This window comes from Strix uralensis, chromosome 1 (genome assembly GCF_047716275.1).
Source record: "Strix uralensis isolate ZFMK-TIS-50842 chromosome 1, bStrUra1, whole genome shotgun sequence".
NCBI lineage: Eukaryota > Metazoa > Chordata > Aves > Strigiformes > Strigidae > Strix > Strix uralensis.
This window is the reverse complement of record NC_133972.1, coordinates 29,514,714-29,534,978: the sequence shown is the minus strand read 5'-3', so window position 1 is coordinate 29,534,978 and position 20,265 is coordinate 29,514,714. Positions and strand designations below refer to the sequence as shown.

The 20,265-nt window shown below is 38.1% G+C and overlaps 1 protein-coding gene across 2 annotated transcripts in view; it reads left to right on the top strand.

Annotated features, from left to right (window-relative positions):
• Positions 1-19,997, top strand: part of UBE2E2 (ubiquitin conjugating enzyme E2 E2) — a 219,976-nt gene extending 199,979 nt beyond the window's left edge. For both annotated transcript variants that reach the window (XM_074891803.1, XM_074891793.1), the window contains exon 6: positions 19,238-19,997. In XM_074891803.1, coding sequence (XP_074747904.1) covers positions 19,238-19,335 — 98 coding nt within the window. In that variant the 3' untranslated portion in view covers positions 19,336-19,997. The remainder of the gene's footprint in view (positions 1-19,237) is intronic.
• The last annotated feature ends 268 nt before the right edge of the window (positions 19,998-20,265 follow it).

Below are 20,265 nucleotides of genomic sequence, written 5' to 3'. Positions count from 1 at the left end.
GGGAAAGGGAAAGGGAAAGGGAAAGGGAAAGGGCATTAACCTCTGGCAAAGGAAATGCACAAACAACTGGCAACAGTACCTACTTCACCTGGGTCAGCACTAGCCAGGTTAGTTGGACTGACTCTGCTCTCAGTGGCATATTATATTAGCAGTGTAAAGCTGCTTGTTTCTTACTATCCTTTAAACCCACCAGAAAGCATGAGACAGTTTGTTCAGTGTTACGTGTAAAGTTTGTTGTGAATGTAGTTTGAAATTGAAGCATACATGTCCTCACAGTAAATGAGTTGGACAGATACTGCTACATTACTTTGATGTGAGCCCCATCAATTTTTATAGGAGTTGCAGTTGCTCAGCATGTCTGAAAAGTAGACTGCTTATGTTAAAAAACTTTTCAATGCATATTGAGGTTTCCAAATATAATGTACCTTAGTCAGAAGTGTATGTGCTGTTTTTTACAAGTACTGCCATGAATCATGAATTTACTAGATGGTTTCATACTTTGTTAACCCACATTAAGTAACGTGGCTGTGCAATTTAATGACTTACATTTATGTAAGCACAGATAAACAAAGTCAGACATGATCCTAAGATTATGGGGATCTTTATTTGTCTCACTAAGGGACAGGAGACATGCTTTCAAGCTTTCTTTATATGAGTCATCCTTATGTTTTGCCTTTATCTTCCCCAGAAACTTCTTTGTGTCCATCACAGAGTAGGTATAACTGGCAATTTTGGATAACATACTATTGTTGTTTTTCTATTGCAATTACAAGTTATCCATGTGGTTTGGCATGATTTAGGTTTGCCTAAATTTTCTGCCAAAAAAATATTAACACCCATACCTGCACCTGCACGAGGGTGAGTGTATTTAGGAAACTTTAGAGATCAGATGTAGTTATTATGATAATCTTTCCCTTTTTTCTTTTTTTTTTTCCTTGTTGTTTTCCTAAAGGTTTGCAAGGTTCTGTATTCTTACAGCTGAGAGTATAAAAATCCCAGTTCTGTCATCCTTTGCAGAAAAGGATTCAATAATGTAATTTAATGCATATCTTTGATCCTCAATGGGATCTGAAACAGCACTTTGGAGAGTAACTTTTCAACATAAGCATAAAAGCCCTAAAAGCCAGAACGGTATTTGCCCTGCTACAAAGCTGCTAGAATTGCTGCTGTCTGTTTCCGGGACCTTTGCAAAACAGTAGTAGGTGGGGAGATTTAAGTCAGGCAACATGCAAGGGGAAGAAATGAATTAGCGTACCCTGTCAATGTTAGGTTAATGGTTGGACTAGATGATCTTCAAGGTCTTTTCCAACCTAGATGATTCTGTGATTCTGTGATTCTGTACCATCTCAATTTCTCAGCTCATTTCCCTTTCAGCCAGCAGTATACATTTTTGGAGGGAAGTTGATGTCCTGCTGCAACGCCACTGCCCCATCTGTGGGCAGGTTTACTTTCAGCAGCCTTCCCCGAAGTTCGCTCCAGCCAGGCGTATGCCTGCATGCTTAGCAGGAGGCCTCAGGGTACAGGCACAAGTACAACGTGGATGGATCTGGTGTTTAGAAAGTTTTGAGTGCCTCCACATTTGAATTCGTGTTAGCATTTGGGAAATTTAAGCCTCGGACGAATACTTTTTTGTAGCAATTCCTTAATCTCTACCAATTTGCCTAAGTTATTGACAGGTAAATCTAGATAGACCAGTTAAGGTCTATCTATCCATGCTGCCAGGAGCTCCTGCCCCCTGCACTGCCCATGGAATTGTCTTCTGCACACCCCAAGCAAAGGGAAGTACGTTCACTTGAACACTGTGTCCCACTGGGAGCTGGAGCTAGCTGCCAGCCTTAAACATGACGCCCACTGACATGCTCCATTCTCCTGACTCTACTTTGGGCTGATCGTCTCTGGTACAGGGACATTAACATCCAAAATTGCCATGGCCACTTACAAAGCAAGCATGTGTCAACACATAATTTCCACAGGAATAGCTCTGGTTTTTCAGCTGATAAGCTCTAGCCATACCAGCATGCATTTTAATACACTAATAGATGTCCACTAAATCAATAAAAAAGATCTATTTTCAGAATTACTGAGAGATTTGAAAGTGCTAGCCTGTCCCAAAAAAAAAAAAAAAAAAAAAAAAAAGTTTAAAAATAAATCTAAGGCAGCTTAATAAAGGAAAATGTAGCATAGCTGTAAAAATAAAATCTGTTCCATGCTGGAGCGTTTGGCTCTGAGTGAGGATTTGGCTGACTTGTGGTCACAGCTCTGCTGTTTGGCTTCCATATTCAGACTCTAAAATAGCTACCCAGCCCTGGGTAATGAAGAACAGGTCCATGCCCCTCGCCACTCAGCAGACTGGATGTATCTTTTTTCTCTCTGTTCTTCTATACATCTCGATCTAACAGGAAGCATGTATGATGTTTCTCCTCATCTGGTGCTTCTCCATAGCAGAGGCTGCTTTCTGTCAGTGCCAGTTCACCTCAGATGTTCCTTCTGCAATTTTTTAGACTTCCCAATTATCATTCCTTCTTTTCCCCTCACCCCCGGTTGTGAAGTGAATTTAGAAAAACTCTGGATGACAGCAAGTTCAAGGGATGAGCCACTTCTCATTTTCCTCATTCTTGTAATTTTTTTCCTTAAAGCCATAATCTGCACACTTTGCTACTATCAGAAACTTTGCTTCAGAATTCAATCTGATTTTTTCCCTTCCCATTTAGCAGTTTAACAGCTTTGTTCATTTTATCAAAAGGGATTCTTGGTCTTTCCTGTGCCCGAATATATTCTGTACTCGTTTGTAATGAAATTTTGTTTCCTTTTAGAACATTTTTGTCAAGACATATAGAAGACAGGAAAATCATAAATGCTCCTTCTGTAATAATCCAGAACATATTTGAGTAGATTGTCAAGTGTGATGAATATTCTGGAAAATGACTGAAATACTTAGAAGTTGGCAAAACAATATTTAATTTGTCCAATTTTATGAGGCTGGCTAACCCCCACTATTTTGATTCTTCCCTGGCACCCACAGGCTACCAGGTGCAACGTCACAGCACAGTATTATCAGACATACAACAAAATAATCTCGTTTCGCCATATATCCTTTTTGTAAGCAGCAGAGAGTCGTGTAAACAATGAGATTGCTCTGTTGTCTGAGATTATTTATATTCTTTAGCTTGGAGCTGTTTTTCCCTTTTCGTCAGAGTTTATATACTCTGCTCTGTCAGGAAATGGGCAGGTTTCTGGGCTGTTTCAGCACAATGGAAAATGCTCTCTTTGTATCTGGAGCAGGAAAATACTCTATGCTGTGTCACTAAAGCATGGCAGCAAGTGAGACAGGGTAAACAAAAGTTACGAGCGGCGAGGAATCAATTCCTGTAGTAATGTTTTTTAGTTTGTTCTAAGTTGCAACATAACCTTTCTGTCCCTTTTTCAATCTCTGCCTTGGGTTGTCTCCAAATGAAATGAGCTCACTCCAGAGGCTTTTGCTTGGCAAATACAAAATGTGGTGTGTGGTTGCTCTGCTATCTCGGTGCTGCTGGACTGGGAGCAAAGTATATGGGTGTTTTACATAAAGGCCATCATAATAAGTTGTCCTAAAGGAGCACAAAAGGAAAATGTAGCATAAAACTGATGGCTTTTGTTCTGCTCTCAGTGAGTGCAGAACAATGTCAAAGGTGGGATTGCCTTGGGAAAAAACCGTCACCATCAACTTCATCATGTGAGCAAAACAATCCCATCAATTGCAACAAAGTTCTTTCTGCAAGAAAGTACCTATTTATCTTTAAATACTGTAGGATCCCCTGCCTGTTCTGCAGAACCTGCTATATATTTATTGAAGTAATATGTACATATTTGGACTGATCGTATCATATATTCTACAGCTGATATTTACAAATTCTTGATAGTCTATCAGTGGTTTCTCTTTCCATTGCTTTTAAAACATACTGTACTATACTATCTATACTATAGGATCTCTACAATACTAATTTCTATCCTGTAGTTTGAGTCACAGTTTCTCATATTCTGAGCTGGACACTGTACCAGTATGTTAAAGACATTTAGGCACCTAAAGATGCTGGCAGCCAGCCAACTAGGTTTTCAGTACTTCCCATGGGATTTAGGCACCCGAAGTCCCCCTAGGAGACTCTCTGCACTGCCAGGGAGAGACTTTCTGTACATCTGGTCTTTAAATATTTGCCGATACATACACCTGTATGTGTTAAACTCTGTGGACATGATCTATAGACATGAAATTAAACATAATGTAAGTGCAAGCAATGCAGCAGGACATTATGAAAATTATACATAGATAAGCACTGAAAGAGAATTATTTTGCTTTGCCATAAAGAGCTGATGAAAATGTTACAATAGTTTGTTCTTATCAGTTGCCTAAGTCCCTTCAACATGAACCCATGACTGTGGGGAATATTATAACAGCAGGAAAAACATTTGTGAACTGTCATCCCTTTAGTAGTTCTCAGGAAAATATGTCTTGGAATATCTCCTAATTATGTGTGCAGGGGGAGAAGGCTTGGATCAGGATTACTATTTATGTTGGCCTAAGTCTTTGCTCTTTTCAGTTGCACATTGACAACACCTTATGCATAGAAGAGGGTTGTTTGTGAGCATAGAGGCATTTCATGTGTTTAGATTTAGGTAATTCAAAGCTCAAAAGATATCATTAAAAATATTAACACAACTATAGAAGTAAAGTTGTTTAGAAATATTTCGTTTTAAACCCCCCATTATGGTTTCAGAAGTATACAGTCTGAATAATTTTTTCTCTGAAAAGTGTCTGGAGTTATTTACATAAGAATATTAGTGAGTTTACATAATTTAGAAAATGAATCGTACAGGTTGCTTTTTAAAAATAAAATGTGCAATCTGGATTTTGTCGTATCCAAGGCATAAAGCAGTCACTAGCAATAGCTCCAGATACCAGTCACACACGCACTTACCCTATTCTTTTTTTATCTGATGTATCTGTAACTCTGCAAAGAATAATCACTAGAAGGAAGAGTATAGTCATTCTCTAAGAGAAAACCAGTACTACTCGGCTCAGTCAGGTACGTTGCCTGTAACTGCTCATTGCTCAGTGGTTCAGTGAAAAGTGTAAAATTCCCTCAAAGCGCTTTACTCATACAGTAGTACACTGGAGAGGAAATTCCCTCCTAACCACAGCTAATGATCAGATTATGTGTTGAAGCATGAGCTGTAATAGCCTCTGCAATGGTAACTTAGGTGGTGCCATGACTAGTGTGTTTTTTAATTATTTTTTAATTTTCCTAAATTACCTTCTAATATTCCTACCCTATATTCTTGGATGTGTTTAACTATTTGGTGTATGAAGCATCTGCTTCCTTTTAACTTTTGCTAGATGTGTTGGGTTTTTGTTTGTGTTGTTTTCTTACTATGGAGTAAGAAAACTTACTACTTACTTTTTATAATCTTCTTTACAAATTTGCCTGTCACATCTTACTTATTTTGTCTTTTTTTTTCTAGAAGAAATAAGCTTAGATTTCAACCATTCCTTAAATGGGAAAAGTTAGACCATGCTGCTAATGATGTCTTGTCCTTTTCAATAAGTTTTCTACTCCTATTTTGTTTTTATTTAAGACGAGGTGAGAAAAATTGAACTTCAGACATAATAATACCCAACTATCAGTTTATTAAATGGCATCTGATTAAATCAGAGATTGACTAAAATCTAAATCAGTAGAGGCTTTGTACATCTGTGTCAGGAAAAAAATGTAAAGGGATGGAATTGGCACTCCTGAGAGAAGAGTCTTGTCACTACCCTTAACTGTTCCTAACTTTTATTATTCCTCGAAAGGGGCTTCTAGAACATACAAAATTCAGTCTTATCACAAAATGAAAGTAAAGCTAGAAAAAAATACACCTGGCATTTAGATGGAGTTTTTTTGCATAAAGCCTATAAAAGCGACATGATAAATATACATACAGGGTTTTTAAAAGTCTGTACATTTCTGCTCAAGAAATACAGGGTTTCTTTGAGCTTTACCTTAAACTTTGTTAAGTTAAAAGTATTTGAGAAAATGCATGAGTGATGGATGCTACAAATACAAAAGGTTACAATTCAATTTCCTTCCAATAAGCATGTGTAATTTAAAATAGTACCAATGGAGGTTTCCTATGCCCATTACCTCAGAGAGAAGACAGGTAATTTAGTGCATACACGTAATAAATCTTTGTGTGAACCAAGACCAAAATAAGCCTTCAATGTTAAATGTTTAACAATGTGAAGTATTTAAATAAAGCTATTAGTTATTTCTCATCTATAAAATACAGAATCCCAGCTTAATTAGAGTGAATTCCAAGATACAAAGTAAACTGCCTTTTACTTTCAAAACACACTCCAATCATTTACAGGCATTACATGTATTTTCTTTGTTTCATGCAGGTTTTGTCTAGCCAATACAGACATGTCCTTAATTACGTTGAAATCTTTTGAACAAAGTAGATAGAATACTTCTGGGCTTAACCAATTCTACTGGATATATTTTCTCACTAATAGAACTTTATATATTTAAGGGAAAAATAATTAAAACTAGAAAATCAATACATTTAGACATCACATTTTACCCGTATTCCTACACTTAATTCTTTAATCTCATAATGATTTAATCTAATATTCATTATTCCCAGTTAGTACAAATAGCTGAAATCTCAGCCGGAATAAACTGGTATCAGATTTTTCATTTAGACTTTGTTCCATTTTACTAAGTGGGGTTTTGGGGGTTGGGGTTTTTTTCCTGTGTACCTTTTTTAACATGAAGGCAAGGACATATTTTCAAATTTCTTGCCATATGTTTCTATCTGCCTATGAACCACCTTCAGGACCCTGATTAGCACAACTATTTTTAAGGCTGCTTCTTCCTGTTCTTAAAATACAATTATTCTTGTTTCACCGTGGAAATCACACTGCTCCACATTCTTTAAGCTCCTGAAAAGAAGCCTGCTACATTTGGCTCTCTAACAGATTCACAAGAATGTAGAGTCAGTCCTGAAAAGCAAAATTTATAATCCTGGATATAAGTATGTTAGCTATTAAATCATTTAGGCTCACTTTCTTGAGTAAAATTTCAGCAATTAGTATTCTTAAGTCGTTCAGATTCTACCTTCAGAGATGATTTACACTACTGCAAGACATGTCTCTTATTTTGCATGGCTAATTTTCTACATTATTCAGCAGGGGAGGAAGAAGCGGTTGTTTGTTTTTTACAGTTTTGCAGATCTATCAAAGGCAACAAATAAAACAAATTATATGCAGTGTGTGTTTCAGAATCCCTATTTTCACAGCAAATTAAGTTCAGGTGCATTAACTGGAGTAGCAGACAGTTACTTAAATAGCAAAATGTATGGTGTAATTGTCCCAAATTTAAGCAGGGGCTGTACTGTAAGATTTCACATTCATATAGGATACAGAAATAGAGCTCTGATTAGTAAATTGTTTGTAGAATTTTCCATCTGTACAAGGCTTAAAAACAGGCCCTTCTATGGAGTGGAGCATTTGCAATTTTAAGATGAATCAGATTTCAGAAAATTCTCGAGGACCAGAATCCTCGTTGTTTGGGTCTTTATAATACTGATTAGATAAAGTGTCATGAAAGTAGAACTTACTGTAAGACACTGTAAGACATATTATACTAGCAGGAAGAATGCCTTCATGACCTTCCATGTCTTTTCCATCTCTACCTTGTATAGATTTTTTCTACAGCTCAAACTTAGGACTTTTTGTGCCAACACCTGAAATCATTTGGCAAAGTGATTATCATTTAGTCAGGCATGACAATGGAGTTGAATGTGACCCCTCACACAGGAAAGATAGGATTTCCAAATAAAGTTGTTTTACCTATTACTAAATATGAAATTATTGCTGTAAATATCATAAATTCAATCTTTACTTAGCATTGCCCTGTAACTTCATTGCAACTAATCCAGGAGCTAAACCTGCCAACATGATGAATGCTAATTATTTTGTTTAACCTGTTTTTCCTTCTAGTCCTTTTAGTACCTGTTTGTAATTAAGCCTAATTATATTCATGTTCTGAAGTTAATTTAGAAGTGGATAGTCCATTTGGTTACTAAAATAAGGTTATTTTCTCACTCACCTGCTGATTCCTCAGTCATTGCCAGAGTTTGCACCACCCTGCTCCCTTCATATGATAACCCATGTCACCTCAGTGATCAGCCTCCAGAAATATGACCATAACTGACCTGTACCAATATTCAGGGCAGGATGCTACTCTAGTTTTCATACTTCCTTCAGCCACTGTTTGTTGGAACAAGCATCTTCCCTGGATACCTCTTTTGGTAGGGCAGTATTACTGCAAATTCTGCAGCACTCGGGGGATCAGAGTTCACCACTCCGAACTGTCAGAAACTTGTCAAGCATACACGTTAGCAGTGAGACTGACTCCAGAGTTCCCTGTCCCATACTCTGCTGAGATGGCACCTATTTCCTACATTTATAGTGCAGTAGCATTTTGGGCCGCCTCCTCCCAAATAATATGGACCACAGATGCAGATGGCAATGTGAGGCACGGTCCCAACATGCACGCACACAGCCTGGCTCAAACGACCCATGCCTGCAGTCCAGAAAAGCCCCAAGAAGCCAGCCCCATCAAAGAGAGCATCTGGGCCGTACTGACAAAAATCCTGAACAAATTAGTTTCCAGGCATTTTCCTTCCACTACCTCTTGATGCAGATATAAACTTAGACACGTCTGAGCCAGATACAGCCTGTGACTTCCTTCCACATGTTCCGTAGGAGAAAGGGAAGTATAGAGAAGGAATGGAGAGGCCTGACTGTTTTTTGAGTAATTCTTGGGTAACAGTAAGAGGTGTATTAATGCAAGGCACACCTAAGTTCCTATTCCTGTTCCAAGGGATGTTCCAACTTGCCAAGGGATTTCAGGCCCTGGCCTATGAAAAAGAGTCCTACAGGCCTTTAGTAGGGATAAAATTCTTCATCAACCCCCGCTTTTGTAAATGCAACTCTCTTGCATTCATTTGACAGTTTGTATGGGATTTCTAAAAACAATTTTGGATTTAAATGCATCAAATTAATAACAAGATTTAATAGGACCAGAAGGAGAAAATCAGATTAAACCAAAATAAGCAGCATTCGTAACATATGTAGCCTTTTCTAGTTACTCCAAGGATTAATTGCAATAAAGGAGCAAAGGGATAAGTTCAAGAGCAGGATTCAGATGACTCCTGCATCTAACCTAAAATGATCCTGATGTGTTTAAGTTGAAGATTGTGGTATTGCTCACATTCAAACCCTTCCCGTAAAAGTGAAGATGCCTTTAGGACTCATTTTTCTCTCAGTGTCTAAATGCCACCAAAGACCAGACCATGCGGTAACACTTCCTCCCCTCCCCATCCCCTGGGAATCCACATGGTAAGTGGATCCTATTGGACCACCTGGTTTTCTTACAGAGTAATCTACTTTTGGTACATGTGATTATAGGATGTCTAACACTGCACAAAGCACGGTCACAGGGAGTGCCTTTACACCCAGTTGCTTTGGGATTAAACTGTTAGTTCAGGATGTGTAAGACCCATAGGTCACTTGTTTGCCTGGAGATGATGATTAGTGGGAAGAGACAAATCTAGAAGAAAACTGCTTCTTTTTTCTTTAAATGAAAGAAATGCTAAACACACTGAAATTCCTATATAATAGCTATCCATCCCTTAGGAAATCTTCAGACAAATTTACCATCCACACTGTTTTTCTGAAAATACAGTTACGACCTTATGGATACATGCCAGTTACTTTATGCATTTTAGCATTTTGGTTGCTTGACAGCATTTTAAGATCTAACTGCTGTGATTTCCTTATTTTCCACTCAGTCATCTTCCACAAGGTAAATGCGTATTGCTGTAACTTTTCCTGCAAATTTTATCAAGCCATGTGCCATGTAATGTCTTTCATATCAAGTTCTTATTTACAAACACCTTTTTATTATTTTTTTTCTAATAACAATGACTGTTTCTCAATTGAGTTCATTATTATGAACCAATACATTGCTAATGTATCTGTGCTTTTAATTCTGAGGTGCATCCAAGCATCAAAATGAAGTGTGTTATTTCAGAACTTTAATTGTTACAGCATGCTGGCACTTCTAATAGGTGAATGTTTTTCCTTAATTAAAGACAACTCTTCAAGACCAGTACACTCTGCCTCGTTGATCCATGATTGCCTCAGCTAACTCTCAGTCAACCAGTGAAGTTTATAGAAACCGTGCTAAAAACCGAAGACTGAAAAAAACCTTACTCTTTAAACAAGAATGATTTCCCTTGGCAAGATACAGAGATGAATCACTGCCAACACTTTTCCTTTAAGAGCCATGTTAGTAAAATTGGGCCAGATAATACTCCTTATTTCTGAAACATCTTTTTCTTAGGCAGCCTCATATTTCACACAGATCTGTGGTAGGTAGCCTGACAGCAGTCAAATGCAAGTCTAGAGAGAGGAATTAATTTCTTCTTCCATGTATCCAAAATGGGTATTTTAGTAAATGGATGTTTTCTAAACTGGATTTGCAGAGCTCTTTTATTTTTAAAGATAGGTAACATTTTTCTCCAGACAACAGTTTGGACATTGGAGTCAAGTCACACATGCCTTAATATCTGTGTAACTTCGATCATTGTATGGACTAACAGAAGTCAAATGTGTCTCTGACAATTCTACAGAGCTGAAATTTTAGAGTCAAGTCATGGATATCAGTCTCTTTATGACACACCTCTATACAGCCACATTTACCACAGTATCCAGATACCTCACAATTTTTAACATATTTATTCTCAGAATATTCTGGGTGATGGAGAAGCATTAGTCCAGTTTTACAGATGGGAAACTAAGGCACCACTGTAAGACCACTTAATTTTCTTGGAGTCATCATGACTACTTGCAAACTGTGAAGACCAAGAAGCACTCTGGAGTTTCATCTCTTGCGAGCAGTATGACATGACCACTTCCCTGCTTACCTGCCCAGATGTGCACCCTGGCTACACCTTGGCTGTACAACAGAACAAAACCTCTGGGTCTTCCATGATTTACCTCACCCTCACTTTCTCCTCCTGCACCTGGTCTGATTTCTCCCAGGAAAAAGACTTTAGGTGTATAGCTAGAGAGGTAGCCAAGGACTGGATGACTGAGTGACCAGGACTATGGGATGTACTGGTGGACACAACTTCATAGAAAGCCTGGTGCAAAACTAAGTCTCCTTTAGCCCTGCTTTAGCACAGTGACCACTAGGTCAGCTTTCCTATATAGGGACAAAAACTTTTGGCAAACTTAGGCTTTAAAGTTACACAGTTCCTAAGCTACAGTGTATAGTTTTCTCTTAGTTCTCTAGATGCAGAGGTGGTTAGTGTAAACATCCAGATCAGTTTCCAAAGATTGTGTCTCAAGTTCTTATGCATCTGCCCTGTATTTACTTATCTCCCACATTATACCTGGAAAGACAATCCTGGGTTTTACCTGAAACTGGGAAGTGTCATAACAAAGTTAGCCTTTGTTTCCTCTACCTCCAACACATTGGATCACCTTCTATGTAAGAATGTGATGTCAAAGGATATCTTACTGCATCTCTTCTTACTTTCCTTTGGTGGGAACAACCCTTGAAGGTCATATGGTTGTCCACGTTGTCAAAGCCATGTCAACCATGGTAGCCAGCCTAATGAGGCACATGTAAGGCAATTTCAGCAGACATATTTTGAGGTTTTAGCACACTGACATAGCCTACATATGTTAGATTTTTTTCTATTGAGTGTTGAGATGTGACCAACAAATCTGCAAAACTAATTCCTGAAATGAGAAGCAGGCTTCATTATACTCCATGTCATATGATTTCTGCTGTAAACTATAATTGCTAAAATTGGTAACAGCTTCACTGACTTTTTTCCTCGTAGACATTAGACCTTTCTAGAATTTGTTCCTTTCTCCTCTGAGGATTACCTTTTTTCTTTACTGAAACAATTAATTTTATTTGTTCTCCTTTTTTTTACAGTGTTTATTGATCCCTTTATCATTCTTCTGTACAAAGACCCTCACAGATGTTTAAATACATTCTATATGGATAGTTGGAACTGTGATTTTATGAAAGTCAGAAATAAATTGTAGTTCAGCTTGTAGGGTGTGTAAAGCAATTCAGAGCCCTGCTGCCACCCTTTGTTCTGACTTGAATCACTCTGTTGTTCCAGTCCCTACGCGTGTGTTGATCAGACTTCCAACCGCGAGGCTAGTTTTATTGCCGCACAAACAGGGATTAGTGCTGCGCTGCACTCGCTTTCACTTGTGCCCTGATTTTGAGCACTCTTTTCAAAGCTGAAAGGTTAGTGGAGTAATTCAGTGTGCCACTTCACCTGTCTCTGCCTCCAAAGAATTACTTAGTCTGTGCATTATTATTAATGATAGCAAAAGAGAGCAACACTGCTGTTGTAAGATCACTGAAGGATACTATGATGCATTTCACATACCTCATTTTCCACATCAAGACTCACAGTATCCTTGACATGGTCTTCTAGGAGTTCATTAAGTTTAAAACAGGTGACATGTGGCTAACTATGGAAACTTCCTGAGGCAAAGGGACACTATAAATAAAATTACTCACAAACAATTCATCTTCTCTTAATCTCTTCCTCTTGGAGTATTAAATTGTTCTATGACATATTTGTTATAGCATCTCTCACACTGCCTTTGTCTGCAGTTTTCACTGACTGGTGTTATAACACTAGCCCGGATGCCACTGAAAGCAACGTAAGAATATATAATTAGATATTAAATAAATCTTTTTAATTAAGTTTAAGGATGTTTTTGGTGTGCACCAAGCTGTCACCATTTGCTGTTAAGAAAACTGGTGTTTCAGTGAATTATTAGTTTCTGCTTTTTTCCTAATCTTAATTTTTTTTTAGTTTGCCTTTTGGGACCTAATTCTTAACAGTTGGTATAATATTAAAAACCACAAAAATTTGGTTCAGAAAACCTAACTTTCACTGCAAACCAGTATGGGAATATATTCTGTCCTGCACTGCTATTTGCACTGAAATCACCAAACAAAACGTAGTTACTGAAAATACGAACTTTCAAGGCAACCAATCCTACCTGTGCTGTTGTATAAAGATGACTCCAAGGCAGATATCCTATAGATGACATACAGAGCACCTGGACTTTTCCTAGAAAAAAGCGCACAAAACCCAAGCACTCCCCATTTTTTAATTGAAAAAGAAATACAGCAGAATATTTGGAAAGAGAAGCAGCCCTAAAAAAACCAATTAGTATTCCATAAACCAAAAGCTCTTCTAAATGTGTACCTGAAGTTCAAATAACTAAAAAATTACTTGTTTGTTTTCTTCTATATTTCACACAGCCTGTCCCAAGAAAAGGAAGCAGATTTAATTTTTGGTGACTGATGTTTCAGTACAGGCAGTTCCATAGAGCCTCTCAATGGGATGCCCTCACAGCTATGAGAAAGGAGTCATTTATATCTTAGGAGATGGAGTAAGACCTTTCAAGTTGCATCTAACCTTTGGAAATTCTTCCAGTTCAATTCTGCTTCTTGAGCTGGAGGCCAATTCTTCCAAATTCCCCCTAATACCGAACTGAATCTAAACCTGAACAAAAAAAAAACCCTATATTGTAAATGTTTGGCTAGAGAAACTGTGAGATTTTTATAGGGCTGTGGGTTTTTTGAGTTTTTAAGGTGCTCCAGAAATCTCTCTGAGAACCCACGTGTGATGGTGTAATAACTTGCTCCATCGGCTGTTCTCTATTAAAACTGTAAAATACTGCAATAGAAATATAATTCTACTTTATAAATGCTCATAAAAAAAAATATAATGCATACAAACACCCATAATGTACATTTTAAGTCTAAATGTGTGTCTCTTTAACCACGTTGGCACTACCAATTGGAATTTCATTGCATATCATGTGGCTGATGGAGAAGGCACATTGAAATCAAGCTGTTAAACACACCATCTCCATTTTTTATTTCACTAGAGTATGTTTGCTGTATTTTTAAAAGAGCATTGAAAAGCCCAGGAGATGAATTCTGCTCTGAAATTGCTATTTGCTGACATAGAAATAGCTGTAAAAATACAACTGGAGTAAAATACAGTATAGCAATATATTTTCATTTATTTGGGGGAAAAGTAGTTTTAAAGAAGAATTATAGTCTGTCTTCTGAATGATAAAGCAGTATAACTAGCTTTAAACACAGCTGAAATTTTATAATGACCAAATCTCAGCTCATCCAAATCCCCAATAGCATTAACTCCCTAGAATTGGGCTGTAAATTTGATTAGCCTTACAACAGACATGAGACACAAATGTTCTTCCTTATACAGTCATATTAAGTGGCTGCAAAAGAAGATGACAAGGCATTGTAGAGCAGCACATCCAACCTTTTTAAGCTAGGGACAAGCTCCAGCTTGCCCAGCTTTGAAAACTACGTTTAAATACAGAGTGATTTCATGAATTCTGATACAACATGAGGATTACATATGGTGAGGTGAGGGGGGATTTAGCAGCTGCAGTCTTCCTATAAATCATCCAGAAGCTTTTCTTCATACTTTAGTTCTCTTGATTGACATTTTCCATGTGAGGTACATGGCTGAACCTTAGCTTCTGTCCATGCTTGTTTAATTTGGTGCTCTTTTTATATATTTTCATTACTATTGTGCAGTCCTTCAACATGAATTTTGATGCTGTAACTCCTGATATGTTTCAATTTTACATGGAACTAATCAGAGTATAGGATAAAATTTTTTCTTTAAACTGGCTAACAGTTACAGAGGTGTCCTAGGGCCAATTTCTAGAGTGAGAGTCAGGGACTAGAAGGAACAGTAAATTATGAGCCCTTAAGATTTCCATGTCCACAGAGTTGCAGCAGCTTCTCTGGTGAGCTGGTGACATGCACCACGGCACAACTCCCCACACGTGGCTGTCGCAGCCAGCACCACCCACAATGCTGCTCCCGAGTTTCGGTGCTGCTGAGCACCACACGCAATTACTCTGCCTCGTCCCAGCTTCCCGAGGCTCCAGTACCCTGAGGGATGGGGTACCTGTGGCTCTCAAGCCAGTCACCATGCATCTGGTGATCCAAGAGGTCCCAAAGGACACACCTCCCGGCAGGCCAGGAGCTGCAGTTTTGCTGTTATTGTTACTATTTTATTGTAGTTTTATTTTCATTTCTTTCACCAGGTTGTTCTGATAACACATTTCTGGTGTAGTTTTATATTCTGATCCCCTGGTTTTCATTGTTGTTTGGACACAGTCCCATTTGGAGTGAATTTCTGAAATGAACCCTGATTCACTGATGAATCACACTACTTCTAAAACAAAAATAAAAGAAAAAGCAAGAGTGGTTTACTGATTATGCAAACAAATTTCTAACATCAAGAATAAAACCACAGATACATACAAATGGAAAATAAGAAACAGTTTTATGGTAATGAGAAATGGAAACATGGGAAAAATTCTCAATTATGAATTTTGAGATCCAGTATTCCTTTTTATCTCTTAATTAGACAGTTTACACAGCAGTTGTTTTATAAATACATATTTGGCCCTACTAATGGAGATTTCACAGTACTCCTTAAATAGTGCAGCCCGGCTGAGAACCAGGTGGTGCTCAGCCATGTGCTACTTAGTTTAGGGGATAAGTGGGAATTATTGTTTCTTTCTTGTATTTGTTATTTTGTAGGTCTTGGACACTATAACCAAGGCTCGTGCATATTGGGAATTAAATCTTTTAATTGTTTTAATTAAGGTGCTTCAATTTATCCTGTAATCTCCAGTTTATTGCCCCATCCCTGTGAACTGCATAGTGATGGTGACTCATGAGTCATTAAGTGTTGGGAGACCTGTCTCCTTGGGCCTGCCAGCCGGCTCGCTCCTTCACCAAGGGCAATATGGCCTGGGCTTGAAGCTGCCCATGCAGGTGCAGAAAGAGACCATTTGCATTTCTGGAGTTGACACATCGTCCTTATGTCCTCCAGCACAAATGCAGTGTGCTGCATTGAATTGGCCAGTGTGCCACTGGTTGGGTGGCTCTGGTCTGAAGTTAAAATTTCCCTCCTCACCAGCTGTCCTGACTTCCCAAACAAAGCAGTTGTGTCTTCTGGTGGTTTTACGGATTCACAGGAACTGCTAAAATAAGCCAGCTCTTCAAATACCTGTTGAACAGTCCTTATTAATGCCCTCATAAATAACAACATATAATGACAACACACCTCCCGACCCTCTGACAGGGATGTGAAATAGCTGGGTCTCTCTGGCAATAACTATTTTTCTGTTTCTTCAGTTTGGAGTCTCATATGATCAAGTGACTTTGCCAGCTGTGGGTTTGTTCTTAATTTATTCAGTATTGTTATACCAAATAAAAGGTATAGCCAAACTGCAAAGAACAATGTTATTACTGTTATTACCAAGAGCACCTTTTAGTAGCGTCGGCTTGGCAGCTGGCTGTGGGTATAGCTGGTCCTGCTCATGCTACAGCAGGCAAGGACCTCTCTTTGCTTCAGCAGTCCTGCTTCACATGGGCAGACACTGATGGAGGGAGACACTGACTTGAGGGAAGCACCCCAAAATGACAGTTGATTCACAGGTCACTCTCGGTGGGAATTTACATACCTACAAAAATGCTATGTAGACCTCAGACATCTTGCAGGCTGTCACCTCCGCTCTTTTCCCAACTGCCAAACAAAACACTGCAAAGACAAAGGCTTGAATATATGCATAAATAAACAGACCAGTTCCCTACATCACCGGGCTTCAACAGATTTCCACATGTTCTTATCAAGAACTTCTCTCATTGATTCTCCCACCTCAAAAGAAAGTAGACACTCTCCCATGCTGGGAGGAGTTAAGAGGAAGGGCCTGTCCCTTCCAAATTCTTGCAAAGATGTATGTTGTTAAAATATTTCCTTGCTCCCAAAAGGAAATATAGATGGAAACCCACACTAAGAAACCAAACGTTGTAATCTATCATCCAGGATTGGGGATGATGATAGGATCCTCAGTATCCTTTCAGTGTATAAAGGAAATTAATTTACAGCTCTCAGTGTGAAAGACACGCTTTCACGAAACATTTATCCCACACATAAAAGACTTTCAGATTTGAACTGGGTAAACCTTTACTATAGCACATCACTTTTCACTGACTCACATAAGGTTTTATAAAGGTCTTAGTGGCAGCACTTTACGCACTAAACCTCATTAAGCACTTGCTGCGTTCCAGATGATAATGCCATAATATTCTTGCAACCCATCACAGCCAGATGCCTCAGAAGCCAAACCTCACATTCCCCAACAGCATGAAAACTGGCACATTCATCAAATTTTGCTCCAAGGATTCCTTCCAAGTTCAACCCTTAGTCTCCGTTTCTCCATGGGTCTGTGAAAGTGTTTCTTTGCACAGTGGTGTCACGTCCAAGGAGGGTGTGGGAATTCACAGCAGTGCTGTCAGGCTCATCCCCAGGCTACATTACACTATGACAAAGTTTCCCTATGGCTACTCCCTAAATTTTTTGCTGAGAGAAATTTTGCCCTTTCCCATTGCTCAAGTTCCCCACTGCAGTGTTTCTCAAACCTCATTCCAGCCATGAACAACTTGGCACTCCTTAAATACCTGTAGACTGTTAGCCTCCTATTTGCACAGAACAAAATCCTTCTGTTAATCCCCTATATAGTTCTTCTCCTTGGCTGAGGAGTTAAAGGTGATATACTTTATAGTCTGAAACTTTTAAAATGTCTCTTAGATCAGATATGCTTCTTTGACACTCATGTATGTAAAAATAGCAAAGTGCAGGCCTCAGTGACCTCCTCCGGATATATTAAGATATTAAACGTAAGCATATGCAGTAAGTGTTTGAAGGACTGAGACTACAGGGACTTAGTACACTGCAGTCACAGCGATAACTCACCTTACTGATTTAGAAGGTGCAAACCTAAGATTCAAATCACAGGCCCTTCCTGAAAGTGTTTTTCAAAGCAAAAGATTTTTTCATTAGCTATTATTCACTAATATTCAGTAATATTGGCAGTAAGCCATTCAATTGATTTTTGGCTAAACCGATGTATTTCTCTTATCATAAACTCTTACTGTCAACAAACAAACAAAAAAGCCCAGATTTACTCTGCTTTGTGGAAGGCCTGACATCTAGTCCCAGGAATTTCAGTGGTTAATAATGCAAACACCACACTCAGATTACGACCGGGGAAGCCAAGATTCATATTGTTCAATGGGACCATCTTCAGTCAACCACAAAGCTGATTATTAACTGGCTTTCAGAAGAAGTCATGTTCATCTGTCTTAAGTCAGGAAAAAACATGGTATCAGTGCTTCTGAACTTGCATGGTACAATCTCAGGAAATTTAGTGTTGCAGGAGAAATATCAAGAGTATGGGTTTCCCCAAAAAAGGGAACATTTCTATACATTTTGTCTGCTTTAAACGGAGAAGAGAAAAATGTTGTCTGAAAAAAAAATGTTGATTACATACAGTCACTTCTGGGAAAGTCTAGTCTTGGTTTGTTTTTCTTAGAGGGTTGACTGGTTTTGATTAATTATTTGTGAAGTAATTTGTAGATCCAGACCAAATCATGCAGCATCTAAATCATCTGAGCATGAATGTTCAGAAAGATCCCATAAATTAAATACCAGTTCCCAAAGTTTGGAATTAACGTTTGTTACTTTGAAAATAGTACTTACTGTCCTAATTCCTTATCTTCCTTTATGCTTTAAAACTAAAAGTATTTAAAAAACAAAAACCCAAACAAAACAAACAAAAAAAAAAAACATTGAACCTGATAATAGAATTAGAACCCATCTTCTTCTTAGGTGGTAGTATAGATATTTGTGGGAGTTCAATACCATGAATAAATGACGCGGTATGTTTATTCTCAGCACCTGAAAGTGACTTTTAGCTCAAAATAAAATTATTGGAACATCTGTTTGTGAGGCAGAATTTTGGAAAATGGTTTTAGTTATATGTTTACCAGAAACATATAGCTGATTGCCAGCCAACCCCTCCCCATCTCCTTCTTCCTTTCTTCCTGTATGCAAGCATGCTTTCAAAATGGGACTAGTATTTGTAGGCACCTTGTTCTTGCAGTTAAACCTAAAAGAACTGAATGAATGTGGATCTAAGAATAGCTTTTTCATCCTTCCAAGGTTGACAAGTATTTCATGGTTTGTGTTTCCTTTTCAGCTGACCCCCTGGTTGGAAGTATTGCCACTCAGTATATGACTAACAGAGCAGAGCACGACAGAATGGCCAGACAGTGGACCAAGCGATATGCCACATAGGAACCTACTCTAGGATTTGCTGGACCTGTGCAAGCACATTCACTAAGTGCATCAATAGCCCTCCCCTTCATTCTTATTTTTTATTAAATTTTGAACCATTTTGTGACAAGGTTGTCCTTACTTTCTTTTTGGTTTTATTTTTATTTTTATTTGTTGGGGGTTTTTTGTTCTGTTAACTTGAAAGTTGTTTCCCTCAAATGTAGACAGGGAATTTTGGTTATCAGTGCAAAGAATGTTGGATCTGTAATAGTATAGAGCTTTGTCACAAAGCTTTGTATTAATGTGTGGGGTTTTTTTTTTCTTTCACGTGGTTTTTGGGAAAACAAATTCAGAATTATATCTCGTTTCTACTTAAATGTAGTGTTTAGGGTTATTTTTTTGTACTGAAGTCTTTAATGGTGGGTGCATGCTACTGGGAACAAGTTTTGTATAAAAGCTTAAAATCAAGAATCACTGTGCATTACTAAGACTGTGTTTATCACTAGCCTTCTGTTTCCCACACAAAAGGCTATTGCGTTGAACAAATTAATATGTATTTTGATTTACTTAAAAAAAAAAGTGCTTGTAAATTTCTTAGGGACCTGCCACTTTTGACTGTGGATCAGTTGATGTACACTTGTATTATTAAAGCACTCAATAAAACACTGTGGCTGATAAATGCACTTCTTGCAAGACAGTGCTTTTGCGTTTGTGCAGTATAGGCTGCATAGTCCTCACATAATACAACTGCAGGTTAAGCAACTATTTTTAGACCTAAACTATTCATTTCTTCTCAACAGTGCATTTCTTAACTTAGAATTCTTCGCTGTGTATATCTTTCATATACAAACATCTTCCAGATTTTAAGGCCTTTCTTTCACATGCAGGTTGCTCAGCTCAGCTCTTCGGAAGCCTCTTGCTGCATCTTTTATACTATGGCTTCACTATATC